This window comes from Scyliorhinus canicula, chromosome 5 (assembly GCF_902713615.1).
Source record: "Scyliorhinus canicula chromosome 5, sScyCan1.1, whole genome shotgun sequence".
NCBI classification, from domain to species: Eukaryota; Metazoa; Chordata; class Chondrichthyes; order Carcharhiniformes; family Scyliorhinidae; genus Scyliorhinus; species Scyliorhinus canicula.
This window is the reverse complement of record NC_052150.1, coordinates 155,868,490-155,886,541: the sequence shown is the minus strand read 5'-3', so window position 1 is coordinate 155,886,541 and position 18,052 is coordinate 155,868,490. Positions and strand designations below refer to the sequence as shown.

Below are 18,052 nucleotides of genomic sequence, written 5' to 3'. Positions count from 1 at the left end.
AATGGAGGATTTTAGGAATAGTAGCTTCCAATAGCAATTTTAAGGATTAAAAGCCATGGGTTATAGTGTGTTTGACTGCAGTGGTCATGGTTTTAAAAATAATTTTGTTTTGCAAGGCCTTGAAGCCTTTAGGAGTCAGAAAGTAAAATTGACCAGAGGAATGTGGTTTTCATTCTGGACTAATGCACTGTGGTTTGACTGGGGAAAGTCTCTGGGGAGTTAAATGTGCGTTCAGCCTGGAAAGTTAAGTTGTTTTGCAGCTTGGAGGGATGATATCATTGCTGAGTGGAGCTAAAGGTAGCAGAGACATTTTGAAAAAGCTTTGGGGAGGAGTTGAAGTCTGATCTTTCTGACTTTGAGTCCACAATTCTCTCCCAGTAGGATAGTTAAAAAAAGGGTAATAATATTTAAAGCAGAGCAGTCTTGTCTGAGGACAAGGAAGACGGTGAAACACACCAAACATTCAGCGAGAGTCTGAAGGGATTCTAACAGGAGCCAAATCTGTTCTGTAAAGCAAATATTACTCTATGCCACACTGATTTTAAGATGGATTGAGAGCTGTATGTTTCTTTTCTTGTTTAATGGGGAATTGAGTCGTAGTGTTTAAGGGGTAAGCTGTTATTTAATGGGGAATTGAGTAGTAGTGTTTAAGGGTAAAGCTGTTCTTTTCGTAAGTGAAGTTATAAAGTTTGATACTGTATTCCTAATTAAGTTTCTTTTTTTAAAAAAAATCCTTATTTCTTCAGCAATCACTCCTGGAGCACATCATTCTTTCCACATAGTCTTACAAATAAGCTAAAATATTGGGATTTCAGTTCAGTATCGTAGCCACTGTTGGGGTCTGGTCTAGACTCCGAGACTGGAGACTGGAGGACCTAGGCCAACAAAGTTAATGACCAGCTAATCTGTTTCCTTGTTATTGGTTGAAGGAGGAAAGGCCACTCACAACTACCAAATTACATTTGTAGGACACCAATTGTTATGAAGGCAACTGCTGCAGCCAATACATCTATATAACAAGTTACAGCATTTCAAACACACACCAGGTAGCAATGAAATGAATGACCAATGAATCTGTTTTGATGGTGACTTTGGTTAAAGATAATCTGAATTAAATGATATTTCTGACAATACGGTACTCCCTCAGCACTGCACTAAAACGATTGGCCACAATTTAGTGCTTAATTCTGTGAAGCAGATTGAAACAACAACATTCTGAAACTGAACCAGCATAGTTTCACATAGAATTCCTATTCCAAACAGGTAAATCCTCCCAATTATGAAATAGAAAATGTTGAAAACACTCAGCCGATCAGGCGTATCTATGGAGAGAAACAGAGTTAATGGGCCAAATTTTCGTTCCTACTTTGGGAGTGCACAGTTGGTAAATTTTCTGACTCTGCAAATCTTAATAATCTTTTATTATTGTCACATGTAAGCTTACATTAAAAATGCAATGAAGCTACTGTGAAAATCCCCGAGTCGCCACACTCCGGTGCCTGTTCGGGTACACGTGGAGCTGTCAATTAAACTGCAAAGTGACAAGTGGACAGTGATAATGACAGATTACGAAATAAGTCATGTAGCACTAATCCTAAAATTACAAATCTCAGGTTCTCTCAACAGACAGCTGGTTAAATTACAAACATTCTCTTTTGGTCTATAACCCTTCATCAGAATACAGTGTTTCCAGCATTTTCTGTTTTCATTTCAGAATCCAGCATCGACAGGATTTTAACACTTTAGGTGTTGACAACACTGGTTTTGTACAATGATTCAATCTTTAGTTTTTATGTTGAATTGCTTCATTCCTGATAAATTGACCCTGGATCTACCAGAAGCTATTTTCATTTTGTGAAATTATTTGTTTCAAGTTATTATTATCTTACCTTTTTTAATAGCTTGTAACAAAGAGAAAGAATCTTCATCAGTACAGTCATTACACTCTTCGTTTCTTGAATGGAAGTGTCAACCTAAAAACATAAAATAATGTAATACATATTAATTGAAATTGTATTAAAGCTAATATTGGTATTCACATAATAACTCCTTCACAGAGATTCCTTTGATTGCACATCTACCATATCTAACTGGATTGTGGTTGGAATCAGTACTTTACTTGGAATTATGAATCAATCCCTTTATCCATAAGCGGTAGAATTTCCTTTGAATTCCCATTAGGGAATGTAAGAAATAGAGGCTAGAGGATGCATATGGCCTCTCGGCTCTGCCTTTCAAGAAGGTCAGGGCTGATTTTCTATCTCAACTCCACCTCCTGCATTATCCCTATACTTATTAATTTCTTTAGTACCTACAATAAATTCCCTCTTGAATATTCTCAATGATTTGAGGATACACGTGTCTCGGGGATAGGGAATTCCAAAGATTCACAACTCATTGAGTGCAGAAAGTTCACTTTATTTCAGTCCTCAATGATCAATCCTTATTGAGACTGTGAACCCATCTTCTACATTCCCCAGCTCGGGAAAACATTTTCTTAGCATGTATCCTGTCAAGTCCCTTAAGTATTTAATATATTACAATTGAATTGCCTCTCATTCCTCTCAATTCCAAGCAATATGGGCAGCACGGTAGCACAGTGGTTAGCACAGCTCTAGGGTCCCAGTTCGATTCCCGGCTTGGGTCACTGTCTATGTGGGGTCTGCACGTTCTCCCCGTGTCTTTTCCTCCGGGTGCTCCGGTTTCCTCCCACAGTCCAAAGATGTGCAGGTTAGGTGGATTGGCCATGCTAAATTGCCCTTAGTGTCCAAAAAGGTGAGGTCGGGTTACTGGGTTATTGGAATAGGATGGAGGCTTAAGTACGGTGCTCTTTCCAAGGGCCGGTGCAGATGTGATGGGCCGAATGGCCTCCTTCTGCACTGTAAATTCTATGAATATGGGCCTAGTCTTTCAATCTCTCCTCTTAGGCCACTCCCCTCATCCCAGGAGCCAGTTTAGTTGATCTTACTTGTCCTTTAGGGTGTGCAACAATGTCTTTCTTCAGCTAAGGAGACCAAAACTGCACACAAGACCGCCAGATGGGGCTTCACCAATTATTTACATAATTGCAAGAAGACTTTTTTATTCTTATTCCCTGATCCCTTTGTAACAAAAGCTAATATCCTACTTGCCTTCTATTTGCATATTAGCCTTGTGATTCATTGTATATTGGCAGCAATGTACTTTTGAGTGTACACATTTCCCAGAGTCACAGCATTCAAATGATATTCCGCATTTTCATTTACCCTATCGAACTGAATATAGTTACACTTGGGTTGCATTGTCTGCCAGGTTCTTGCCACTCACTCAACCTGTCAATATTCCTCTGCAGTCTCTTTTTGTTGTACTTACCATTTACTTTTTCACTTAACTTTGTACTGTTGGGAAACCTGGATGTGTTGCACCCAGCCACCTCATTCAAATCATTAACATAGATTGTAAATAGCTGATGCCCAAGTAGTGACCCTTGTGGTACCCCACTAGTTACAGCATGCCAACCCAAAGGTGTTCCCTCTCTTTCCTGTCCATTAACCAAATGCCAAGCCATACTAATATATTACTCAAAGTTTCACAAGCTCTATTTCTGAGCTACAACTTCTTGTGTGGCACCTTATCAAATGGTTTTTTGAAATTCCAAATAGAAAACATCCACTGGTTCCCCTAATCCATCCTCAAAAAAACCAAACAGATTGATCATAAATAAAAACAGAAAATAGTGCAGATCAGCAGCATCTGTGGAGAGAAAAACAGTTAACATTTCAGATCTGGACTTTCATCTCCACAGATGCTGCCTGACCTGACTATTCCAAACATTGCTGTTTTTCTTTCAGATTTCCAGCATCTGTAGTATTTTGCTCTAACACATTTGTCAAATGCAATTGGTCTGAAATTTGTGATGGCTTTGCTCAATCAATTTTCTTTCATCCCCATTTTCTTTTTTCCTCCTTTTTTAAGTATAGCAGTTATGTTTGTTATCTTCAAATCCTTGGGAACTGTTCTGGAATTCTGGAAGATCACGGGCGGGATTCTTTTTTGTCCGACAGCGAAATTGTGAAAGGCGATTGGGCGAGAATCAGTTCCGATGCCAAAATCACAGTGGGCGGCGATTTCACGCCAAATCGCAATTCTCTGTCGCCTTGACAGCATTCCAGAAGACACCCTTGGCAGATCATTAGTTGGCCCGGCCCAATTCCCCCCCCCCCCCCCCCCCCACGCCCTCCCCCTCTGGCCAGTGTAGTCCAGCCCACCCCACAGCTATCTGACAGCACCGAGGCAGGTTGTAACAGTGTTAACAGATGTTTAATGTGCGCAAATATTTACAGGATACGTACCCTAGCCCTTATAACTAAATTGTGCTCTGCTCCCATGCCAACTTAACTGGTATCTAACTTTCTGGCCTTACGGGCCCTACGCTATGTTTACGTGGATTCCCAAATGGTACATTTGGAGTGGAGGCGACCTGCTGTGATTCCCGCCCTGCAACCTGGATCCATGTTGGCGGGCATCTTCTATGGAGACTGGGCCTGGGGCGGTGTGCCACCCTGTTCTACCCGCTTCCCGCCAATGTGCGAAGGACAGGGGGCGGGGGGGGGCGGTGTTTTGGCACCTCCACTGTGGGGGTCACCGGCACTCCCATGCCGCATGTGTCAACTCTTCCCCCCCCCCTGCCCTATCACCTCCTCCTCCCTCGGAGTGCCAGATGGCCCCCGGGCTGTTCCATGGAACGGGGTGCGAGGAGAGCTATTCCCTGAAGCTCCCCCGCTACCTGATGCTGCCAGTCCTAGAGGCCCGCTCTGGTCTCGACCAGGGTCTGCATGCTCGCGACCATAGAGCACAGGGAGTGGATCATCGTGTGGACTGAGTCACATCACCCAGTGACTGTGCCACCACCTTCTGAGTCTGTGTCACATAATAATAATAACCTTTATTAGTTTCATAAGTAGGCTTACATTAACATTGCAATGAAGTTCCTGTGAAAATCCCCTGAAAGCTTAAAGCAAATGGGAAATGGCAGGAAGTGGCACTAGGTGAATTACTCTTGCAGAGAGCGGGAGTAGACATGATTGGTTACAGCACAGGAGGAGGTCATTTAACCTAAGTGCTGTGGCAGTACTTTGAACAAGGAAAGCCCCTCACAATCATTGATAATCTCCTGTTTTTTAATGATAGACTGGTCAATCTGAAAGCACTAGCTTGATACTCTTTCAAAGACTTCACCAACATCATTTTTGAGATAACAAATTGCTAAACAAGAGCACAGCAATCAGTTTTGTGGCCAGGCATTACTTCTTCTATTGATTAAATTATTTCAAATACTCTTACATGTGCGGTGAACAGCCAAGAGCAAAAATAATCAGCATCACCTTCCACTTTTCCACCAAGGCTGTGGGAGTGCTTGGGAATGGATTTATTTGATTTTAAAGGCAAGATATTTCTTACTGTAATTAATTAAGGTGGATTGAAGTGAACAGGTTGCGCAGCAATAGAATGGAAGCAGCTATTCAATCACTGAAGAGAATTTACGCAACACAGCATTCGGACATTGCGGTGTCAGACAATGGTCTGCAACTTGCTAATACATTATTCCAAAATTTGGTGAAGCAATACATATCAATTCAGGGAACTAATTCATCTCTATATTGTTATGGGCCAGGGTTTAGAGAACACCAAAGTATATCATGGAGTTCACCTGACCCACAACTGTTTATAGATTTTGGTTATGAGGAGCACAAGGGCCTACCTTTCAGGTGTTATTCAACAGAGGCCTTAAGCATTTTAAATCAAAAGCAAAGTTTATTCTATAAATTCAGTTAACATTTCTATAAACACACACAGTAAGTATATTTATCAACTACAAACATAAATACCCCACACAGCTACAGTTCTCTCTCTCTATATATATATATATATATATATAACCCTTAACAACTTCCCTTTCTGCTGTTTCAACTTGATAACATCCAAATACCAGAAAAACCCTTTTCACCAAAACAGTAGGTTTGAATTCTTTACAGAAAACAGTTATCATGTTTAAATTATCAAGTGATCTGGACACTTTTTAACATACAGAAAGAGAGGAGAAGCCTTCTTTGTCTGAATCCAGCTTACAACGTGTAAACCGAAAGTGAAACTCAGAGCCACAGCCAGCTCCCAGCTCAAAACAAAAGTAAAAGCCAGAGCCACAGCCCAGCTCCACCCACACAATGACATCACTGAAGCCATTTGATAAACACACATTTCCTAAAGGGACACTCCCATGATAATATTCCCAGGCAAATGGATAAGCTGAGAGAGGCATATGAACCATCAAAAACTTGCCAAAGGAGAATGAAGATTTTAATATCCTGAGTTACAGAACATCATTGCCACAAATTGATTTCTCACCAGCGTTGTTAATGAGAAGGAGACTGAGAACCCAATCCCAGCTCTGCAACCGAAACCAAAACCTAATATTACCTTGATCGACCAGGGGAGGGTAAAACAGTGTGAGGAAGAACAGAGAATCAAAAAAAGCTTGTAACTTTACCTTCAGGCACAGAGCACGTGACTTAACATTGCTGAAACCAGGGGAGAGAGTGGGTATGAGATCAACAAGAAGAAGGTACAGTCGTTGAAAGAGCTCCAACAACGGACGTCATACAGACTTGAGAGAAAAAAAGGAACTAAACGTAAAACTGGATCACCATGATATCCTCGGGAAAAAAGGCAACAGAAACTTGGGCTTCCTATTCAAATCCTGATGGAGACAAAGAAAAAGAAACAAGAAAAAGCTCTGCAGCCACCCATGTGAAGGATATTCAGAAAAATACAAGTCAGGAGTGCAATGAAATACTCTCCACTGACCTGGATGAGTGCAGCTCCATTAACATTCAAGAAGCTGGGCACCATCCAACAAAGTAGTCCATTTTACTGTCCACCACCTTCAACATTCACTCCTACTGTCACTGGCACACAGTAGAAGCAGCATGGACCATCTACAAGATGCACTGCAGCATTTCACCGAGATTCCTTCAACAGCAACCTTCCAAACCTGCGCCCTGTACCGCCTAGAAGGGTAGGGCAGCAGATGGATGGGAAAACTACCACCTGCACATTTCTCTCCAAGCAATACATCACCTACTTGCAGGCAAACAGCAGGTGCAGACTGTGATAACAGAGCAAAGCGATTCGACAACCAACGCATAAGATTTAAAATAAAAGACTAGATTGAAATTCGACAGTCCTGTCACACATTCAATTGTGAATGATGGTGGGCAATTAAATCACTAACTGGAGGAGGAGGATCCTCAACTATCCTCAATGATTCGATGGAGGCTCCATTGGGTGGCAATCATCGATTCATCCCAGGGATGGGGGATTTAGGGGGTGGCAAAGGGTGGGCATCAGTAAATTGAGGGACCTGTTTATTGGCGGGAGGTTTGCGGGCCTGGGGAAACTGGAAGATAAATTTGGGCTTCCCCAAGGGAACATGTTCAGATACTTGCAGGTAAAGGCGTTTGCTAGGCGACAGGTAGAGGGATTCCCTTTGCTGCCCTCGCGGGGGACGATGGACAGAGTGCTTTCGGGGGTGTGGGACAGAGAGGGGAAGGTGTCTGACATCTATAAGGTAATGCAGGAGGTGGAGGAGTCGTCAGTGGAACAGCTGAAGATTAAGTGGGAGGAGGAACTCGGGGAGCAGATAGAGGATGGGACTTGGGCGGATGCCTTGGAGAGAGTCAACTCTTCCTCCTCATGTGCGAGGCTTAGTCTCATCCAATTTAAGGTGCTGCACCGGGCCCACATGTCCGGGACTAGGATGAGTAGATTCTTTGGGGGTGAGGACAGGTGCACCAGATGTTCGGGGAGTCCAGCGAACCACGCCCATATGTTCTGGGCATGCCCAGCACTGGAAGAATTCTGGAAGGGGGTGGCGGGAACGGTGTCGAGGGTGGTTGGATCCAGGGTCAAACCAGGGTGGGGACTCGCGATTTTTGGAGTTGCGGTAGAGCCGGGAGTGCAGGAGGTGAACGAGGCCGGTGTCCTGGCCTTTGCGTCCCTAGTAGCCCGACGAAGGATCTTGCTACAGTGGAAGGATGCGAGGCCCCCAAGTGTGGAAACCTGGATCAGTGACATGGCGGGATTTATAAAATTGGAAAGGGTCAAATTTGCCCTGAGAGGATCAATACAAGGGTTCTATAAACGATGGCAGCCTTTTCTGGACTTCCTGGCTCAAAGATAGGTATCTTGGTCAATAGCAGCAGCAACCCGGGGAGGGGGGGGGGGGGGGTAAGGGGGGTGTTCCTTATTGTAGTTTCTATTATATAACTTAATATTGTGTTAATTTGCATTGTTGTTAAAATGCTGTGTTGTTCATGGAGGTGGGGCGAATGTTTATGATTACTAATATTATTGTTATTTTTGGTATTTTATTATGGTTCGTTGTTGTTGTATAAATTCAAAATTTTTCAATAAAAATTATTTTTTAAAAAAAAGTATCCTCAATGATTGGGGATCCCAGCACATCAGTGAAAAAGACAAGGCTGAAGCATTCAAAACAATCTTCAGTCAGAAGTGGTGTGTGAATGATCCATTTCTCCAGATCCGCGACATCACAGATGTCAATTTTATTCACTTCACATAGCATCAAGAAACAGTTGAACACACTGGATGTTGTATAGGCTATGGTCCTGCCAACATTCTGGCAATAGTACTGAAGACTTGGGGCTGGATTCCCTGCAGCCCCGTGCCAAAATCAAGTTTGGCGTGGGCGGTGGAGAATCAACGTTCACGTCAAAATCAGGCCCGGTGATTCTCTGGGACCCGAGAATCGCATGTTCGCAGAGTACTCCGCGCGGCTGGGGGCCGATTGCCAGAGGCTCGCCCAGCGATCCTCGGCTCCCAACTGGGCGAGTTCCTGATGGCGAGTTCACTTAATGCCGTTCGGGAAGCTTGCGTGGCGACTGCAGACTCGGTCCACTGCCACCCGGGCCGGTCGGATCTTCAGGCATGCAGACGATCGGGGGGGCGTACATCTTGCAGCTGCCTCCATGGTCCGAGTCCACAATGGCTCTCGGCGCGGTCGCTGGAGGCCGCCGCCACGCGCATGCGCGGACTCGAAACCGCAAGTGCAGGGGCCCGTATCGGCAGCTAAGGCTGCGTGAATCACTCTGGGTCCCTGCTAGCCCCATGCAAGTGTGTGAATTGGCTTATCTTTTTTAAGGGAACTCCGGAGTGAAATGCCAGTATTTTTACACCGGCGTGGGGACATCGCCTCATTTTGGGAGAATCCAGCCCTTGTACTCCAGAACTAGCCCTGCCCCTAACCAAACTGTTAGTGCGACTACGACAGTGGAAAATTCAGGTATGTTCTGTGCACAAAAGTAGGACAAATTCAATCCAGCTAGCACCCCATCAGTCTACTCTCGGTTTTCACAGTGATGAAAGGTGTCGGCAACAGTGCTGTCAACCAGCACTTTGACAGCAAATACCGTCATCACTGATGCTCAGTTTGAGTTCTGCCAGGGCCACTTAGCTCCTGACTCTGAAGATTCAAACTGACTCAAAACGCTAACTATTTCTCTTTCCACAGATGCTGCCAGGCCTGCTAGGTTTTTTCAGCTTTTTCTATTTTTGTTCCGGACTTCATTACAGTCTTGGTCCAAACATGGACAAAAGAGCTGAACTCAAGAGTCGATGCGAGAGTTACTACCCTTGATATCAAGGCAGCATTTGATCAAGTGTGGCATCAAGGAGTCCTGAAAACTGAAGTCAATGGGAATAATGGAAATGCTCCACTTGCTGGGAGTCATTCTTATCACAAAGGATAGATGATTGTGGTTGTTGGAGGTCATTCATCTCAGCAGGAGCTCACTGCAGTAGTTCCTCAGGGCAGTGTTCTAGGCCCAACCATCTTCAGTTACATCATCAATGACCTTCCTTCCATTGTAAGGTCAAAGTGGGGATGTTTGCCATTCGCAACTCCTCAGATACTGAAGCAGGCTTGGGATGATAAACGGCAAACAACAATCATGCCACATAAGTAACAGGCAATTGCCACCTCTAACAAGAAAGCGTCTAACCATCTCCCGTTGACATTCAATGGCATTACCATCTCTGAAACCCATACTAACACACCCTGGGAGTTACCATTGACCAGAAAAAGTCATTTAAATGCTCTGGCTACAAGAACACGGGTGGCACGGTGGCACAGTGATTAGCACTGCTGCCTTACAGCTCCAGGGACCAGGTTCAATTCCGGCCTCGACTGACTGTCTGTATGGAGTTTGCACTTTCTCTCCATGTCTGCATAGGTTTCCTCTGGGTGCTCCGGTTTCCCCCCACAGTCCAAAAATGTGCAGATTAGGTGGACTGGCCATGCTAAATTGCCCCTTGTATCCAAAAGGTTAGGTGGGGTTACTGGGTTATGGAGATGAGTTAGAAGTATGGGCTTAAGTAAGGGTGAGTGCAGACATGATGGGCCGAATGACCTCCTTCTGCAATGTACATTCTATGATTCTAAGAGATCAGAGACCAGGAACACTGTAGCACCTGACTCACTTCACTGCCTCAAAGCCTGTCCACAATCTACAAGGCAGCAGTGTGGTGATGGAATACTCTCCACTTGCCTGGATGAATGCGACTCCAGCAACATTCAAAAGGCTCCACACCATCCAGGGCGAAGCAGCCCGCTTTATTTGTCCACCAGCTTCAACATTCACTCCTTCCATCATTGACACACAATAGCAGCAGCTTGGCCCATCTACAAGATACACTGCAGCAATTCACCAAGCCTCCTTTGACAGCACCTCCCAAACCTAGGAGGACAGGGCAACACTACCACTCGCACATTTCCCTCCATGCAATACATCATCCTGACTTGGAACCTCATTGCTATTCCTTCACGATCAATTGGTCAAAATCCTTGGGCAGCACGGTGGCGCAGTGGGTTAGCCCTGCAGCCTCACCGCGCCGACGTCCCAGGTTCGATCCTGGCTCTGGGTCACTGTCCATGTGGAGTTTGCACATTCTCCCCGTGTTTGCGTGGGTTTTACCCCCACAACCCAAAGATGTGCAGGTTCGGTGGATCGGCCATGCTAAATTGCCCCTTAATTGGAAAAAAATAATTGGGTACTTTAAATTTATTTTTTAAAAATTGGTCAAAATCCTGGAACTCCCTTCTTAACAACACTGTGGGTATACCTACACCATGTGGACTGCAGTGGTTCAAAAAGGCAGCTCACCTATAACCTACTCAAGGGCAATTAGGGATGGGCAATAAATGGTGCCCTGGCCAGCAGTGCACACTCCCTGCGAAAGAATACATTTTTAAAAAGTAGCTTTCTGTCAGACTACGATAATATTCATCAGAATATAGTTCAGTTCTTAGTGACCTGGACGCTGAAGTGTCACTTGCCCAATGAAACAAGAAACATAGTCTTCTCATTGTTACCTTTTCTGCTCTTGTTTGCTCTGGGTGGTTCTGTGAAGTACTGTGAAAACAGGGCCAGCCTTTGGGAGGACTGCTGCACGATTGCTTTTGAAATTTTCTTGGGGAATCAAATCTGACAGTGTGCTAACTGAAGACCTTGGTTTTGCTTAAGTGGAAGTAGGTGATTTTTTCAAAATAACTGAGGAGCTGCAAGTCTACCAGTGAGGGTTGAAATGTGCAATTTTGGCTAGCTGGGGTGGTGCAGCAACTTCCAAATATGTTCAGCCTTCATTTTACTAGATCTGTTTAATGAAGGAATTGAAGGAAATGGCGTGTTTAGTGCAAAAAGGGAAGCCACAGGTGCTTAGTCACAAACCAAAGGTCCATTAAAGGAACTAATGCTTTGTTACGAAATGGCAGGTGTCAGAGCATGTGCAAGGCAAGAGTCAGCGTGCAGAAGCCAAAGGTAACGATCTGTTAATTCTTTGCCCTTCCATAGTTTCCAAAGAATCGATTGACAAATTTCTTCAAGAGGAAACTGTCTCTATTTTTAAAAAATAAACTGGAGCATGTGGTGATCTGTATATCTGCTGGTATGTAAAGGGTTAACAACTATTATAGTGCTGGACAACCACTAGATGGCAGCCCCAGATCCAGGTATAAACGGCGCGATTCTCCGACCTCCACGCCGGGTGGGAGAATCGCGGGAGTGCCGGGTGAATCACGCCACGCCGCCCTGGCACCCGCACGCGATTCTCCCACCCCCCCCAAAACGGCGAGGAGCGGCCTCCGACGCCAGAGTGAAACACTGCGGTTTTCACTCCGGCGTCGGCACTTTGTCTCCCTTTGGGAGAATTGCGCCCAAAAACTTTACTCAGGATATTCCTGCCTCTTCATATTAGGAGTGACTAGAGAACAGAGTGTTAGAGAGATATAGCTTAGTTGGCACATGTAGTTAAACATTATTTATACTTCTTATTTACTTAATCATCAGTTATAGTTGTAGAAGAATGAACAAACTCAGATATTTATATTTGTTATTCAATAAATGTGTTTTGCTTAATTTGAAGACTGATAATTTTACTGACATACAACCATCAGACCATTCTGTAAGTAAGCAAAAGAGTAACGACGTATTACAATCACATAATATAACAGAGCACACTGTCACAAAAAGAACATTTCAGTTAACAGATTGTCACTACTAAAAGTGTATGCTGCATGCTTCTTTGTGACAGCTGGATGGCAAAGTCATTTTGAAACTAGTTCCCCTGGCTCTGGCAGCGTATTAGTCAGTCTTGATTGCTGATAGTTTTAAACCTCAAACCTATTTTCAAAGCTTGTGCATCTCTTTTATTAGTACTGCACATATTTAGTATCATGTGGCAGACATGGTGAGCTGTTCGCCACAAGCTTGGCAAGCATCAGAATATTATTGGACAACTCTATCGCTACACATTGAAGTCAAAGACCAGGTTAACCATCAGCCAGAGTGCTGTAAATGCAGTTTACCAGGTTAAACATAGATCAGTGACACTTATTAAGTTTGAATTTACTTGTCCAATGTTAAATTGCAATTTGTAACCCACCCTTCCAACCATCATTCCATATAAAGAAAGAACAGACCTTGGCAAAAGTTGCAGCTTTGCCATGAACAGGGGTTTTGCTGGTCAATTGAAGCTGCTGACACAACGTAGGAAATCTCTCTGTCTCCATCATAAGAGCTGCTTTTTCATCCTCTTGCAGCTGAGGACAAAAAAAGACATTTGTTTCAGATTTAAATCACTGTCAGAACACATTGCATGGGAATGGTTTAGAATGTGTCATCATCATTTTTGTAATTAAATATTCTAATATTAAAAATTAAATTAAATTAAATTAAATGTTCAAGACTTTGAAACATCTTGCCGGATATTTGTTCACATGGTGTTTTAATGTGTCACAGTCATGCTGAATAAACCTAGCTTCTTTAGATTAGATTTTACAGCTAATAAACACATTAGTTACATAGCTAATGAAATAAGGCCCAAGAAGATGTCTGTGATAATTTTATTATTCTTCAACCTTCTGTGGAACATGATGTGCATACAAATAAGAATGCGTCATCAGCACTTTGACCTGCCTCATGTAGGTATACTGGGGTCGCGAAAAGAGAAATAACATTGATTTGAAAATAATAGATTTAAAATAGAAATTGATGTTCACATGCCACCAAGTGTGTGTCTTGTATGAATGCATATGGATGAAATTCCAGATCAAATCAAACTCTCGCCATAGAGAATTAGACTCATAAGGATTTTGACAAGATGAATAACTTCGCACTGACTTTTATGCCAATTTTCAAGACACACGTTTTCTAACATAAAACATCTGAAAAAGCTTTTATTGGAAACAGACAGCAGCTGTGTCAGACAAAAGACTGATTAATATTTTGGGCACCGACTCTTCATCAGTAAAGACAACCTTTGTTTGGTGAAGGGTGCACACACTTTTTTCTAACTTCAGATTTCCAGCATATGCATTTATTTATTTTTTTATTAACATTGGATATGAAGCAGACTCAAAAATATATTGAAACTCCAAAGCCCTGCATAAATAATGTGTGTAGTGGTGCAAATCCTGAATTGTTTTTAGTTCTAGAATGCAAGTCTGGCAAAGGTCCTTGGCAGCATACCTGATCTGAGAGAGAATTCAGAGATGCGTGAAATCTAAGACCTTCTTCAGCAAAGATCTGAAACAGAGAAAAGTACAATGAAAGAACTACTTTCTTATGCACACAACGTTTCTATTAAATCTGCTCTTCAAATTTGTGGTGTATTCGTACTTCAGTCTGTGAAACACTTAAAGGTTACTAAATAGAGAAACCCTTGTTCTTAGGATTTCCTGACAAATGACAATTGGAAAAAAAAAAATCACACAAATTTCACATTTCATACCAATTTATCATGCTCAGGACTATTACGTGCTATCACGCAGGGAAAGAATGGGTCATTTTAGTCTCATTGCTATTTGTGCTCATAAACTTGGCAGTAGTGCAACTAAACTGGAGTGGCTGCTCGTTCCACCAGTCCTCATTGCTGCGTTGACATCCATTTCCATTACACGCTGGATTTGAACCTCAGTAGCCTGAGCTCTTGTCAGAAATAGGCAACAGCGTAGTGCCTACTTGCAAAGAGGAATTTGTGCGGTTGCATTTAGACTCCACTGTCATTTTTATCTCTGCCCAAGTTACTCACACAAGTTCTTGCTCCCACTCACTGATCATGGGTGGTACAAGTCAGGAGACAGTAACATCATCACAACTTAAAGTGATCCTTGTTATCTGATACATTTTTACTGGGAACTTGGAAGCTTGGGTACAGCAACTAAAAAAAGAGACACACTGTGCCACAGAAGAACAGTATGATGGTGGTCAGATACTCAGTGGCCACTCCTGCTATTTCCACAGTACAATTACTCCTCACTTAAGTAACAAATCAAATGTGAGTGGATCAAATCAGATGGACCATAACATTAGTGCAAATATATTTTCCTATGTGCACAAAAATTCTCCTTCGTCATGACATACATTCCAAAGCACATCTAAAGTTATATGATTGAACTAAAATTACATAATCCAAATGCAACAAGGTTATCAGTTTACAAGAAATATCAAACATTATACAAACACTGCCTGTATAAGTAATTATTCTTCACAACTGTTTCCATTTGAAGAAAAGCCCCATTACTTCAAGCCCAATATGAAGATATAGCAAGCAGTCCACTCACATCTGCCTGGTGAAATAAATCCTGTGTTGTTTTCAAAAGACCTTCTCCTCTGAAATAAAGAGAAAAAGAGTCAAGTTCTATGGGTTTATTTTTGAGTATAATGTTTCAAATTAGATTTAAAAATGACAACGTAGGATGGACAAAATGTGCACTCAATACTAACATGGTGAAGCATTGTGTTGCGACATGTGTTATGGGCCAGGGTTTAGAGAACCCCAAAGTGTATTATGGCGTTCACCTGACTCAAAACTTTTAATAGATTGTGGTATGGGGAGCACATTGCCCACTCTACAGGTGTAGTACAGCAGAAATGAAAAAGTATTTTTTAAAGCAAAACAATGTTTATTCTATGAACTCAAGTTAACCTTTTTAAAACATACAGTGAACATCTTAGCAACCATTAATTCAAATACAACCCCCAAAGTATACAACACTAAGTAATTCTTAAGCTGTCCTTTTAACATCCAGAAGACTTTAAAAAAAAACTTTCAGCAGAAGCACATCAGGTTAAAGTCACTACTAAGAGCAGTTATTAGTTTTAAATCACCAAAGGATCAATTTACACTCTTTAGATTACAGAGAGAGAGAGACTCTAATACACCTTCTGGTTGTGACTGCAGCTATCCAGCTCTGAAAACAAAACTAAAACATACCCTGCAGCAAACAGCCTAAAACGAAAGTAAAAAGCTGACAGATAGGCCAGCTCCACTCACTCTCTGACATCACTGCAGTAATAAACATCCATATCTTAAAGGTACTCTCACTACAGATACTTATATACAGAGCCATTTATAAACACCCATTTCTTAAAGGTACTCCCACATGACACATGATGATGTTATATGACAGTGGTAAGAAACAGTCATGGCAAGTTCCCAATCTCAGCTGTTTTCAGGAAGATGCCAAATGAGAGACAGTCAAGTATTGCCTTGCTAGAGGGGGTTGGGGGTGAAGTTGACTGCCCGACGACTGAGGAATGTTGTGTCACACTGGGAGATCCAAACAAAATCTTAAAAAAAGAGGCCATCTAGATTTAATGGAAGTACATGAACAGGTAATAAAGATCTTTCTGTTGGGTTCAAATTAAAAACAAAACAACCTATGCTTATTTGTATTATCCTATTATGTTAGAAATTAAGCTAGATTTTACATTGGGGAAATAAGTATCCTCATTGCATTTCTCAGTAAATCACAAGATGGGCTATTTAATAACAACAATAACACTATAACATGGGGCACACAAAATATCACTTTACTGCCAGGCTGTAAGTTAATAGTATAATTTTGTGTAAATGGAACTGCCCTTTTAAGACTCCAAATGTTATCATCCTTTACAGCAATCAATGGCTGCACAGGTCAATTGGAGGGCATTTTCTGTTGCTCGAGGTTTCTCAGAAACGAGTAGGAATTAGGTTAAAGTCTTATACATTTTTTAAAAAGTACAATAAACAAATTTTAAATAAGAGATTAAGCACGATACCTGAAAAGTGTTGGACACATCTTGAAACTTTCTATATATTATACCAACAGAATTCCTGCTTCACTGCTCACTCTAACTCAGGAGATTTGTAAGGAGAGGGATGCTCCATTAACTAGAATTAATGCACAGTGTATTATTCTGTGTCATATGTGTACATGCTGCATGTCCGAATGGGAGAGACTGACACAGAGACCACTGTACAAACATGAGCGTCACAATTTATGGAAAATGCACCTATATTGAGAAGGTATATTTGGCTGCAGGAAGTTTTCTATATTCCAAATACTTTTTCTACTTAAAAGGACTGTTGGAGAAAATTACATAAAAACAAAACACCGAAATGAAATTTGCTTCAGTAAATTTACTTATAATTAATGTGGCAGAGAAATGTGATATAGCAGACAGATGCGATACCAGATTGACCCGATTGGCTGCTCAGAAAAGGAGAAGAATTGGAAATGCTGCAGGGAGATGGTGGGTGTAGGCTAGGTAAGGTGCTCTTTTAGAGTGTTGGTGCAGACTCGATAGGCCAAATGGCCTTTTCCACCATAGGGATTCTATAGACTACACTATAGGAATGTCACAAATTGTACATAGCGTGATGTTTGGGTCAGCTGCTTCGTTCAGAATACAAAGCTGAATGGATGACAGATTGTGGGTGGGGGCACATCCCCACAGATTGAAGCAATACATGCTTTTTTTCTGCCGACTCAATAGATTGTGATATCAACATAATACAGTTGGTTTTCTGATTGGCCAATTCCCACTGACAAATGTATTCAGAGAGCATTGGACCGGTAACCACAGGCCCACAGCCCTAATTTCCAATAATTATCTGAAGTAGACTGAGAATTAGACACAAATGGGCCTGTGATGTCTGAGTAGTCCCCCCTCTGAACCACACTCCAAGACAGGAGTGCTTGATCTCAGCATCCACCATCTTTTATGGTGTGCCTTGATGTGGCTGTGTAGGCAGGTTTGTACGGTAGGCATTTATGACCACTTAAATTCAAATAGAAAATGTCCAAATTGAATAATTTCCAACAAAATAATTTTTCCTATATTCACCAGAAAAATTTAACATGAATTTATTAAAAAATTAAAAAATCTTTCTGCAAGGTTGATTTTATGGTCACTCTTACCTTGTGAAAAGATACATAGAATACGCCATGCTCGACATGCTCTGTGCTTGACGAAGAATTTCATTGTCTTGGTCCTCCCATCTTTCTGTTTCTGCATCTACATCTGATGTGTGCAAACGCAGTTCCAACCCTAATTTTGCTATCTTTGCCTGTTCCTGTGATAAAAGAAACATTTTCCTTCCAGATGTGGTAAGCACAATGCAGGGTGCTTGGGCAGAGCAAGTTAAATATGAAAAAAATGGGTATCTACATCCA

At 42.1% G+C, this 18,052-nt stretch overlaps 1 protein-coding gene across 2 annotated transcripts in view; it reads right to left on the bottom strand.

Moving 5' to 3' along the window:
- The window catches only part of ctnnal1 (catenin (cadherin-associated protein), alpha-like 1), a 459,393-nt gene that overhangs the window by 1,987 nt on the left and 439,354 nt on the right, over window positions 1–18,052 (bottom strand). For both annotated transcript variants that reach the window (XM_038797869.1, XM_038797868.1), the window contains 5 exons: window positions 17,798–17,952; window positions 15,176–15,224; window positions 14,082–14,138; window positions 13,034–13,153; window positions 1,890–1,973 (listed from right to left, as the gene is read on the bottom strand). In XM_038797869.1, coding sequence (XP_038653797.1) covers window positions 1,890–1,973; window positions 13,034–13,153; window positions 14,082–14,138; window positions 15,176–15,224; window positions 17,798–17,952 — 465 coding nt within the window. The remainder of the gene's footprint in view (window positions 1–1,889; window positions 1,974–13,033; window positions 13,154–14,081; window positions 14,139–15,175; window positions 15,225–17,797; window positions 17,953–18,052) is intronic.